At 56.2% G+C, this 12,695-nt stretch overlaps 1 protein-coding gene across 3 annotated transcripts in view; it reads right to left on the reverse strand.

Moving 5' to 3' along the window:
- Positions 1-5,054: 5,054 nt before the first annotated feature.
- The window catches only part of PKNOX1 (PBX/knotted 1 homeobox 1), a 62,464-nt gene continuing 54,823 nt past the window's right edge, over positions 5,055-12,695 (reverse strand). For all 3 annotated transcript variants that reach the window (XM_047719253.1, XM_047719235.1, XM_047719243.1), the window contains exons 11-12: positions 10,380-10,552; positions 5,055-8,265 (exon numbers count right to left, since the gene is read on the reverse strand). In XM_047719253.1, coding sequence (XP_047575209.1) covers positions 8,054-8,265; positions 10,380-10,552 — 385 coding nt within the window. In that variant the 3' untranslated portion in view covers positions 5,055-8,053. The remainder of the gene's footprint in view (positions 8,266-10,379; positions 10,553-12,695) is intronic.

Consider the following 12,695-nt stretch of genomic DNA (forward strand, 5'->3'; position numbering starts at 1 on the left):
TCTGCACGGGGCGAGTCCACGGTTTCCAACGGTCTTGGTGGCCGTGTCGGGGCGACACTCTTACCGCAGAGACCCCAAAGGTCAGAGAACGGGGGAGCTTCCCAGCCATTCCCCCTGAGGCTTGCCCAGAACAACCAGGAGCCGGGCGGGGAGGGCCAGGGAGCCTGGGCCTGCTGCTGGCGCAAGGGGAGGCACAGGGGAGGCAGGGCGTGGGGCGGGGACAGGTCCTGTGCAGAAGTGGCTCTGCCCCAGCCTGGCTAGGCAGGGGCCCGCCTGCACTGTGCCGGGTTGGCGCTGGGGGGCAGGGGCAGGGTGTCTGTGGGCGGCTGCCCAGAACTGAAGTGTAGAGTGCTGGGACCTTCTGTGACATGTGACAACAAAGCCGGACAGACTGCTCTCGAGGCACTGACTCATGTCAAAGGTCGCGTCTGTTCTGAACGGATTCACAAGTTCACTCACAGTTCACAAGTTCAAAGAAAGGCAAGGAGCCGTGAAGCCCACGTGTGGACCCCGAGAAGCTGTCAAGAGCCAGAGAGGAGCCAGGAGGGGACCAGGGGACACGCGGATGGGGGGAGGGGAGGGCACAAAGGAAGCACCACGGGGCAGGTCAGAGCCTCCCCAGCCCGGTGCCAGGAGGTGCCAGGATGGCCAGGCAGTCCCTAACCCTCCAGAGACAGGGTTTGCTCGACGCACAGGGTCCTGGAGGAGCGCGTGGGGCCGGCTCGCTGCTTCGGCCACAGGAGCTGCCGTGCCTAGGACACAAGCGCCGCCCGGGGCGCAGGGCCGCAGCTCGGGCGCAGGAAGCCCATGAAACCACCTCTCAAGTTCTAAGTAAAAGTGACTTCCAAGTCCCATTCCTCCCTCCTGACACCCATTTTTTTTTTAAGGTACTTTTATTGTTTTTAAAGATTTATTTATTTGACAGAGATCACAAGCAGGCAGAGAGGCAGGCAGAGAGAGGGGGAAGCAGGCTCCCCGCGGAGCAGAGAGCCCGATGCAGGGCTCGATCCCAGGACCCTGAGATCATGACCCGAGCCGAAGGCAGCAGCTTAACCCACTGAGCCCCCGAAGCACCCCTGACACCCATTTTTACCTTGTGGACCTCCAGTGCCGAGAGCTCCTGATGCCCCCTCCCACTCACTGTGGGCGAGCTCCCGCCTGCTCTCCCGCCCTCGCTCTCAGGCAGGGCCCGGCCCAGGTGCGTTCCGCTCGGTCTCACTTACCTCCGGGAGTTGTGGCAGAGGTGTTGACAGAGACGTGCCAACCCGTCGGAAGTCCCGCCGATCGTGCGGCGGCTCCGCTTCCCCCTCCGATGGAGAAGCCACGCGAGTGTGCCCCGACGGTAAGGACACTGGGTAACCCACCAGGTCCTGACTCTTCTCCAGCTCAGAGCTGCAGCGGCAAGGCCACCAGATGCCTGACCCCCCAAGAGGGACAAAGCCCTCTGGGACAGGAGCAGACGCTGATGGGCTCCCCTTTAGCCCAGCACAGGAAGGGGGAAGAAGACAGCCGGCCATCAGGGCGCAGTGCTCCCTCACACGGGGGCTGGCGAGGCAGCTTGGGGAGCGGAGAGACCCCCTCAGAGGTGTGCAGGCATGACCCTGCCCCCAGCCTAGTCAGTCCCTCATGTAAGAGCCTTAATCCACGAGGAGAGGAACCATTCCATGCTGCCCCATAAAGACCACTGCTTCTGGGGGGGCCCAGAGAACCTTCTGGACCCCAGATGCGGCCCTGATCCCAGGAGGCCCACTTCCTCCCACTCTGTAAGGCTGGGTTTGCGGTCAGAGGCACGGGTGGGCGGCACCACGGGTGCCCCAGAACCTGCCCACCACCTCCCAGCCTCACCGGGGTCTTCTGCAGGGGCGGGGCAGGAGCAGGGAGACCACCTCGGGGGCTCGGGAGCAGGGCCTGCTGAACGCTGACAGCAGGACAGAAACACAGGACAGTGGTCTGGCTGGAGGATTCTGAAACCTAAACCTAAGAGTGAAACCTAAACCCAGCACGTCGGTTCAAAAGACGCACACACACTCGCGGCCTGTCGGAAGGGGTGCGCCTGCCCCGGGACATGAGGGCCATCTATCAGGTCTCTGCCGTTCCCCCAGATCAACCCGGCTCTCCATCCGTCCCGTCAGCAGCTAGGCGGCACACGACGAAGACAGAAACCTCCCCACCGTGTGGAGAAAGCAGTCCTCCAAAGCAGACCAGGGAACATGCGCTTGCTACGGTCACGGGGTTCAGGCGCCCGCCCCCCGCAGGTGCATCCCTCCACGCGGCCCTGCCCTGTCCCCTTGGCTCCGACTTCCAGAGAGTGTCTGCGCTGTGGTCCGCATGGGAAGTGGACAGCCCCTGGCCGGGACGCATGGGGCCAGAGCACCCCCGCTTCCACTCCCTGGGGCACCTAGAGCCCCGGGAGGAGGTCCCGGCCGCAGGGGTCCCAGTGATGTTCTGACCCCAGGCTCCAGGCTCCCGCTTCCAGGCAAACTCGGAACCACCGCCCCCACCTCAGCTCGAGAGCCACAGCCGTGGGCTTGCTGGCCACCCGGATCCGGCCCTGACTGCCGGCTCCTGTCCTCCGGCCCTCTCTGGCCACTGCCAGTCTCATTCTCTGGATCTGCAGGGCCCCCCGTAACCCTAACCAGTAAGTACTCGTGGGTGGTAGGCGCTGGGACAGAAGCACGCCCTGCTCAGCCTGTAGCCCGCTCCCAGTCCACAGCAGCCTCCACGGAACAGAGAAGCTTCCTGCGGCTCTGGCCAAGTCCACTTCTGGGTCAGCCTATCTTTACGTGTCTGGGGTCTTACAAGGTCTTCCACGAGGTAACAAAGGCACGCTCCCTCAGAGTCGCCTACTGATCCACGGTCCTCTCCGGGACCCCCAGTGTCTGCCTCCCCCTCTTCTCCGGCTCTGCTAGAAGCCGCGATCACCTCCGGGAGGCCCAACCCAACGCCCCCACACACGCCACCTCCACTCCTAGAAACACGCCTTTCTCGGCCTCTCCCCTCAGCCCCCCCACCCTATTCTGAGCGAACTCAGGGCTTCAGACCTCGGCCGACACCAGCACGCGGTGTAGGCACTTATGGACTTCACTAGTCATTCCTAGCAGTGAGTCGCTACTACTGGGTAGTAAACTAGAGTTACTACTGGGTTACTACTAGAGAAAACCAAGTTAACAGAAAGCAACAAATTTTAAAATATACCTCTTTTTTCCTGTAAGTTGTTTTCTAAAAAAAAAAAGCCTAAGCAACTGAAGCCCTCGACCTCTTTAAACTGTTCCTTGTCAAACCACTGCAGGGAAGGACTCCCTCGTCTACAGTAAAACCAAACTGGCTTCTGTGGGTTGAAGTTTTGGGTTCATTTAAGTCACGACATAAGAAATGGAAACACCTGTGCAACATAATGCCTTCTAAATATTATTTGTGCATAAAATGCTAAATTATTCAATTAAGCCAGACAAAGTAGCCCTTTCCAGGGCTGGAAGAGCCACTGCGGGGAGGATGCCAGACCTGGTTCAGGGCCAGGGTGCTGGGGACAGTGGACGGCTGGCAAGCCAGCCTGAGCCCGCGTCTAAGACCAGCATTCACCTCCTCATCACGTGGGCTTAGAGGCCACAGCTCTGCAGCTTTGCAAATTTTAGCTGAAAAATGGCACCGAGACCTTAGGTCTTAGTGAAGATAAGAGGATCTCACTGTAAAAGGGCAAAAATCCTCTGTGTTAAGAATTTCATTAAAGAGGGACGCCTGGGTGGCTCAGTTCGTTGGACGACTGCTTTCGGCCCAGGTCATGATCCCGGAATACCGGGATCGAGTCCCACATCGGGCTCCCAGCTCCACGGGGAGTCTGCTTCTCCCTGTGACCTTCTCCTCGCTCATGCTCTCTCTCACTGCCTTTCTCTCAAATAAATAAATAAAATCTTCAAAAAAAAAAAAAAATTTCGTTAAAGAGCGTCTCTGAGGGGCGCCTGGGTGGCTCAGTGGGTTAAGCCGCTGCCTTCGGCTCAGGTCATGATCCCAGGTCCTGGGTTCGAGCCCCGCATCGGGCTTTCTGGTCAGCAGGGAGCCTGCTTCCTCCTCTCTCTCTGCCTGCCTCTCTGCTTACTTGTGATTTCTCTCTGTCAAATAAATAAATAAAATCTTTAAAAAAAAAAAAAAAAAAGAGCGTCTCTGAGCACAGCATCGGGGCTAAACGTAGTAGGCGTTACTTCTGACCTCTGCCCGGCGTAACAAAATGGAAAAGCAGTCCCAGCACATTTCTTCTTTTCAGGATTCGCTAGATCACGACTTATTTACTTCTCTCTCTAGATAGATGGGTAGCATTGGATTAGTTATAAATACTATTTCTGTGCTAGAATAAACCTTATACACCAATTTCTTCCTTTTACAAACAAAGCACCTGAAGCCTAGAGGGGGTCAGAGACTGGGCCGAGCTCTCACCTGGTTAGAATTCCGACCAAGTGGAGCTGCAGGGCCGGCACACACGCTCCATTTTCCATCCGATCAAATAGGACGTTTCCCGAAACACTACGCTTCACAGCCGGTTCTCATCGCCCGCGAGACTTACCGTTTCAGGTGTACTCTTTAAAAACACGTGAGTCTGCTTGCTTTGGCCTCGAAGTGTGAACGGTCTGGGGGGAGTTCGAGCACACCGGACTACAAAGAAAACGTTCTCTGACGCTGTTTTACTGTCGCTCTTTGACGCGTCCAAAAGGACGCTGGGCGCCGCTCATGACACGCCCGTGGAAGGCAGCCCCTTGCTGATGAATCCTTCCTCATTCCTACCAAAATAATTAGGTTTCTGATAAACTACAATAAAAAACAAACAAAAACTTTGCAATTTTTTTCCCCCCGGAACAGAACTTAAGGGAGGACCCTTGAAAACGCAGGCGGACCGGTGTGTCCGGGCCGTCCCATCCTAATTCTTGAACAAAGCGCAGGGCTCACCACGACCCCCACGACCCCCATGACACCAGCAAAACCCGTCAACAATGTCCACGTTCCACTTAAAATGGAAAAGCAGCTTGTGGTGACATCAGCTTTTAGAAAATAAAACATCCATAAAGCATGTTTCTATTTTTAATTTTTTTTGCTTTGATAAATCAAATGCTTCACAAAAATCCCTTTGAAAGACAACAATCCAAGAAAACATATTGTTACAGTATTCACATTTTAAAGATTGTCAGTTCATAGACCAAACGTAACTAAAACGAAGGCAGACCGTGGAGTCACTTCTGTCACGACCGGCCAGAGACGTCCTTCTCCCTCCGACTGGCTGTGCTTGAGTGTGTCTAGAAGGCAAGCCCTGGCCACTCGCCCCGCAGGGAAGGCCCCCCAGGCCGCCCCCCTCACTCAGCACCCTCCCTGGGCTGGCGGCAATCGGGGCACTGCGGGCAGAGTGGACGATGCTCCCCCGGGGAGGGCAGTGGCCCAGCCTGTCGGGCTCCCTGCTCAGCCATGGCACAGAGGGGACGGCTGGCTTCCTCTGGGCCTCAGAACGCATCCAAGGCACGTTCTAGTGTAAGGTCAGGATCACATCCACTCACCAAAAAGGAACGTTCGACAGCGTCCCCTTTGCACAGCTGCTCTGGAATGCCGGAGGGCTGGGGATGGAGGTTTCTACAATGCAGACGGACTGACAGTGCGCTGGGTGGCGGCTCTCTGACCCCAATCAGCTCTGCCATATGCCCAGACGTGCATGGGCACCTGGGCGTCCCGGGAAGTCTGCCGGAATCTCAGGCCACCCTCCGTGCCTCTCTCTGAATGGTTCATCCCAGTGCTCGGAGCCCAGTGAGAACGGAGAGCCCGAGAACCCCAGCCTCAGCCAAAGGGAGCGCGCGCGGCATCACTGGGCCTGGAGGCCTCAGGCCAGTGGGGGGTGGGACTCTGCACGGGAGCCCTGGACTGCCGGGCTGCCCCTTGCAGGATCCCTGGGCAGGGAGGGAGACAGTGAGCCCTGGGAGTCCCTAGGTGGGGAGGGAGACAGAGACTGCTGGGAGTCCCTGAGCAGGGAGAGATAGGGTGACCACTGTGAATCCCTGCACGGGGAGGGAGATGGTGACCACTGGGAGTCCCTGGGCGGGGAGGGAGACGGTGACGCTGGGGGTCCGCACCGGGAGTACGTCTGCACTCACCCAAGGAGCAGGGCGGCTAGGAGGCCCGGGGACCTGCGGCCGCAGGAAGCCGGCCGGCCTCCACAGGTCCTCGCTTCAAGAAGTCCAACAATACCAGACTTCAGGTCAAGTTAAAATCATCTTTTAAACTGGGGAAGACTTGCTAAAAAATTACAAACCATTTATAAATAAGGAATGTAACCGCTGCTTACAAACGTGACTCTCTTGCCAAGAGTTAATAGTTGTGTTTTTCTTCTAAAGTTCCTGAAATATTTTTAAGAGAAATTTCCAAGTATTTCTAACTGTCTTCTAAGTTATCTAGGAAATGCTCTTCTGTGATTAATCAATAAATTTGGGGGGAAGAAGTCAGTTGCAGAACAAAATCTTCCCTCGCTCAAAATGTCCCCTCAGTGTCAGCGTGGTCTGCAGGCAGCTACCGCCGTCGAACCTCAAGAACGGGCAACTTTCCTGACCATGAACTACCGTTCGGCCACACGGACAGCGGGCGTCCCCTGTCAGACCACGTAAAGACTTCACGAGACAAGGCGGCTTGGTTTTGCTCTGAGGAAGAGCCCCACTTGCAACTACATGAAAACAAAGGAAACAAAACCCAGTCTCCTCTTCTGGTTTGTCTTGTCCCCCGGGAACGGAAGTCCTACAATTATTCCAAATCTCGTGAGTACAAGCCCGAGGGGCAGGGCTCTGGAAATGCCAAAGCAACAACGGACAAGGAGGGAAAATGGACACCGGGCCCAACGGCAGGAGAGTCTGCCATTCTGGGTCCCCGTGTCACTTCAGGAAGATGTTAATTACGTAACAGAGCTAGCGTGGCTTATGGGCCCTCACTCGGAGCCAGCGGGTAGAGGACGTTTTGTATTAGTTTGTAATGAACATTCTACATGTGACACATGGCTGACGAAAACGTCCTAGAGCAACACACAGCTATCTGGGACAGTAACCATTTAACTGCAGTCAGACTCAGATCAGACAGAAACACAGGCGGTGAGCTGTTCTCCGGTCGCTGGCCGCCGCGTCACCTGACTTACTAGCCCTGTTTAGCAATCCCTTAGGTCTATGTCCGGATCGAGAGTAAGATGTGATGTGAGCATTCACGTAGCAACTAAAATTCGCAGGTACCAAAATTTCATTCAACAGCTGCTTCCTTCATACTCGTAAATACGAACCACCAGCCTGGGACGGCAGAGAACCGTGGAATGCTAGCTAACTTTGGGCAGGTTCACGGAATTTGGTCAGTTCACAACATTCCAAATTGAAGTAGTAAGCACGTATTGTTTCTCCTCTAGAAATTTTATCCTCAATATAGTCATCCAATTCATAACGAATTTATAAAAATAGCTTTTTATCCAATAATTCCAGCAAGGTAAAAATAGGAGTTTCTTTTTCATCTATAGCAAATGAAACAGGCTCACGGAATGTGCGAGAACCTACGTGTGTTCAGAGGGCCCACCGCGGAGCCACACCCACTTTGCCACCGTGCGGCGTCTGCCTGGCACGGGCGGCTTTAGGACGCAGAAGCGTCTTCCTAATCCGTGGACCGCACAAGAGATCAGCCCACTGAGACCTGCTTCAACCACAGAACTAAGTTAAAACTGCGTAATTTCTTAGAAAATGGCAGCACTATTCCTTAATCTAATTAGGGGCTCACAGGGGTGTTTGCCACTCATCACATTCTTAGCGTTAAACCTTTAAAGAATTTCCTTAAAAACCCACACGCACGCGCACACACACACACACACACACACACGCGCGCGCACACTCGAAAGAAGTCGCTGCACCAGCAAAGATGCTCTTGAAGCGTACTATGAAATACAAAAGTGCACTCTTCTCTATCTACATATAAAACATATTAGAATAAAACTGTGTAAAAGGTTTGCCGTGCAAACTGTAAAGGTCAGGCCGGCCCGCCCCACGGTTCCGGGCCGCGCCGGGGCCTACTGCAGGGAGTCGCTGTTCTCCAGGACGAGGCTGCTGATGTGGGCGGGGGCCAGCGCGGCCCCACTGTCCCCCGTGCTGTCCACAGACTCGTCCTCGCTCTGCTCCGCCATCATGACCTGCTGCACCGCCAGGGTGGCGCCGTCCGAGGACAGGGACTGGAGGCTGTCCACGTTCATGCTCACGGGCGCGGTGATGGTCACAACGGCTCCTGCGGCAGGAGGGGAAAATCAGCTCCAGCGCAGGAAGACGCTCCATCACGCGGCGGGGCGCTGTTTGCTTATGGGACCTCCAGTTCTGGGGCGCTCCACAGGGGCTGGGAAACGGCCTCTAGGATCCACCTCAGCCCTTCCTTCGCTAACACGCTCTGAACGCTCCTGGTCTACGCAAGACCTCGGGTCAGGACTACAAGAACACAGGGGCACGGGGCGGAAAGCAGTTTCACAAGGAGAACAGAAGAGGCCACGAGCCCTCTAACACGCCTGTCCCCGTGCGCCTTCCTGCCTAGCAGCTGAGGGACAGAAGCTGCAGGAGCACGAGGTGCCCTGAGTCACCACACACACGGGGACTCGTGCGCTCGTCTAGAAAGGCCTTCAGACATAGTGACGGGGGACAGCAGGAGGAAACCGCATCACAGGTCAGAATAGGGGAAACCCTTTTAAAGAGCTTCATTCATCCCCTGTGGTCTCCGCACAGTGGGTCATGTCAGGAGCGCCCTGGGAGCACAGACAGAAACTGGTAATGAGGACGGTTTCTGGAGAAGATCGAGGGCCTGGATGGAGGGAAAATCACTTTCCACTGGATAGTTCTGTGTGAACTCCTACCTACCCCGATATGCAGGGATTGTCTTTTCCAAGGAGGGAGGGTGGGGGAAGAGGGAGAGAGAACTAATACCTTCCTAACTAATTCTTGAGTTAAAAGAGAAAACGGAACCTGAAAACACAAATTACTTAAATAAAAATCGAAGACCACTGCATATCAAAACCCAAACTGTGAAGGCCCAGCTGTAAACGCACGCACCACAACCAGGAAACAAAGTCAAGCCTGTTTTACAGCACAGCGTGGGGGGCCCAGCCCAGCCCTCTGGCCAGCTCAGCTGTGGGAGCCCCGCATACATTGGGCGGAGGATGGGTCCGCACACACATGTGGGACACAGTCAAGCCCCGGGAGAGAAGCATCTGAGAAGATTCAAGGAAGCCGTCCAGGCCTCTGAGCGCTGGCTGCACGGGGGGGCGGGGGCCCGGGGAAGCGGGGCAATCGAAAGTCTTGCCTTGGTTTGCACAGTCAGCCCAGGACTGAGCACCCCTGGGTCACCAAATGAGGACCAGTCACAAAGACCGTCCCAAGTAGCGTCCGTGCTAGGACACGGCTCAGGAGGACTCGCTGCCGTGCGAAAGCCCCGCCCCCAGCCAGGCGACGCTCACAGGGCCTGGCGTCAGTCCAAGGTTCCCAGGCCCGCGCGCAGGCAGGGAGACGACCCTCAGTGAGGACAAAAGTCAGCCAACGGAAAGCTGCGCAGGACAGAGATGTTAGAGGCAGCGGAGGGCATCAGAACAGTTCCTGGGACTGTGTTCTAGGAAGCAGAGCCACGAGAGGCAGAAAGGACTTCTCCGGAACTTCTGGAGATGACCAGGACAAGGTCTCCCCGAAACGCACCCGCAGTGGGCCCGGTGGCAGGTCAGCCACAGAAGACGAGCTCAGTGACGCTCACAGACAGACACGGGAGCCATCAAGACGGTGGAAACAAGAAACAGAATCACAAACGCAGGAAAGTGCACCAGCCAGGACAGATGGACAACGGCAGTCCCTGAAGGGGTGGAGGAGGGGCGACAGAGCAGGTATTTGAGGAAATACGGGCCCCCAAGTTTCCCGATGTGGCAACAGTATGCCACTGAGGAAAATACGCCCACGAAAGTAGGAATGAGCTCCCAGCACCGACTGTACAATGGAAGGACACGCAGACCCAATCGAGCTGAGCGTTGGAGACCTGTAGCCGACATGAAGCTGCTTGGTAAACACAGACCAGGCGGGGCCAGGGACGGGTCAGAGGGGACCAGCGACAGCAGGACCAGGGCCGCAGGGGCTCCCCGACGTTTCAGAAAAAAAAAAAGGCCGAACAGCAGGTGGTGAGGCCGGGACAGCTCCCTGCTACGCACTGAAGCCCGAGGGAGAAGAAACACATGAAGGGGAAAGAGGAACAGAACACAATTGGGACTCCAGGCCTCTGTCACTGGGCTCTGCGGATAAGGTCAACACCGCAGCTGTGCACAGGGGGCTCAGGGCTCCGCCCCTGCCCCGCCCCACCCCCTGCACCCCGTGGCCCACCTTCAGACATGGCCAGCTCGCTGGGGGGCGGCTGCGCAGCTCCGGAGGCAATGGAGTCAGGCCAAAACCTCTGGACCGGTCTGTTCTGAGCAGTTTTCTTCTTAGTTTTTGGGGTTTCTGAACAGCTAGAATCCAGCATGGGCTGAAGAATCCGTCTTCTGGCGTTGATGAACCTGGGCGTGGACGGGGAACAGGGAAGCGGTCACTAGGGGGGCCCTCCTATGGCCCTCCTACAGCCCTCCCGTTGAGCACGTCCTGGATCCCCAGGAGCACGACCCCACAGTCCTGACCCTCCCGGGGCAGACGGTGCTCCGTCCACTCATGGTCACCTCAGTGTGGGCGGCTTTAGGGCCAGAGTGGGCCCTCGACACCCCAAGGAACAGGCTAGTTATGGAGGGGCCCCTGTCTGAAATCCCTCAGCTGTGTCGGTGCTTGTGACAGCACCCCTGGGGACCCCAGACAGGACCCTGTAGCCCAAGTGGGGACCAGATCCCACACAAGCAGAGTGGCAGGAGCACACGGTCCCACGTGGGAACATGCTTCACTGACTTTAAGTATGTGCCTGGAAAGTCTGCCTTCTTCGGCCGGCACCTTCCCCGCACCCAGCTGGTGGCCCCGGATCTGGGAGAGCAGCGGAGCTCTGGATGACCACCCCTGCCCTCCAGAAGCTGGCGGTTGGTCCAACCGCACACTCGGAGGACACAGCTGCACCTGCCAAGCCTAGGGGCAGTTCCTCCTCTAGGAATATGGCAAGGAGGGGGGTCACCTCTCACTGGAGCCGAGCCTGCTCACCCCTAGAAGTGGGGCCCTCATGAGGGCGAGGATTCATGTTTGGGTGTCAGAGAAATACAAGCTCCACGGAGACTGGGGCTCTGTGCTGGTCTGCCGCCACGCCCTGCTCTCCAGGCGCCCAGGTGCAGAGCAGAACTGGGGCGCACCTGCTCCCAGGCCACATGAACATAGTGACACTCATGGGGCGCCCGGCTGGCCCAGTTAGAGCGTGCCACTCAACGCCTCCACCGAGAGCGAGCCTGACACTGGGTGCACAGATGACTTAAACCTAAAATTCTAGCATTTGCAACACTCTCCAGTGGAAAGGAGGGAACTGAAGCCGCAGGTGGTGATCTGGTCCCTGGAGCACAAGCAAGGGGGCAGCGGCCGTCACAGGGGAGCCCTGGTGGCCCCCAGCTTGGCGCTGACCCCGCCACTGCCTGCGGAGGGAAGCCCGCTGCCACCTCTCAGCATCTGCCTCTCCAGCCTCCTCACTCAGAACCGCCAAGTGGCAGAGGCACAAGCTACGGGGGTGTTCAAGGTCAGCCCAGCGTGGGATTTTTGTAAACGTAAAAGGAAACAAAGTCACACAAAGTAAAAGTAGCTACAAAGATGAAAGGTTTTAGAAACTTTATGCTAATCGTGCTAGTAAACTGTTATTAATGTAAAACTTAAAAGCGGGGTCGCCTGGGTGGCTCAGTGGGTTAAGGCCTCTGCCTTCGGCTCAGGTCATGATCTTGGGGTCTGGGGATGGAGCCCCGCATCAGGCTCTCTGCTCAGCAGGGAGCCTGCTTCCCGCCCCCGCTCCCCGCCCCCGCCTGCTTCTCTGCCTACTTGTGATCTCTGTCAAATAAATAAGATCTTTAAAAAAAAAAAAACTTAAAAGCGGGTGTCAAACCTTCCAGATCAGACAATTCTGGTTATGTGACAGAGCAGCAAGTTAGAGAGCTCGAGGAAGTTAACAGACAAGGAAAAGCAAGAAGGCTGACCAGCAACAAAAGGCATCGGGCTGTCCAGAGAAGGGACTCTAACGTCCAGGTCCAATCAGCCGACCGCCCTTAGGACTGAACCGAGATGGGCAGCGTCCGAGACGCACCAGGGAATGGAAGGTACTGGGCCATTGCAAACGTCACAGCGACAACACAGTTTTTTGCTTTTTTTTTTTTTTTTTTTTTTTGCAAACGCTGTTTAAAAGATTTAATAGGAAATAATCCAAAGACTCTGTATTCTTGGTCCCCAAGGCTTAAACAATGGCCCAAACACAAGATTACAGATACTCAGTGCAACCCGAAGCACATCCATCCGTCCTGCCCAGATGCCGCGCATGTTGGGAGATTTTGTTATTTATACTAGAAGGTACCTGACCTTGCTCAAATTTAAATTTTTTAAAAAGATTTTATTTATTTATTTGACAGACAGCGATCACAAGTCGGCAGAGAGGCAAACAGAGAGAGAAGGGGAAGCAGGCTCCCCGCTGAGCAGAGAGCCCGATGCGGGGCTCGATCCCAGGACCCCGAGATCATGACCTGAGCCGAAGGCAGAGGC

This window comes from Lutra lutra, chromosome 1, assembly GCF_902655055.1.
Source record: "Lutra lutra chromosome 1, mLutLut1.2, whole genome shotgun sequence".
Classification (NCBI taxonomy): Eukaryota; Metazoa; Chordata; class Mammalia; order Carnivora; family Mustelidae; genus Lutra; species Lutra lutra.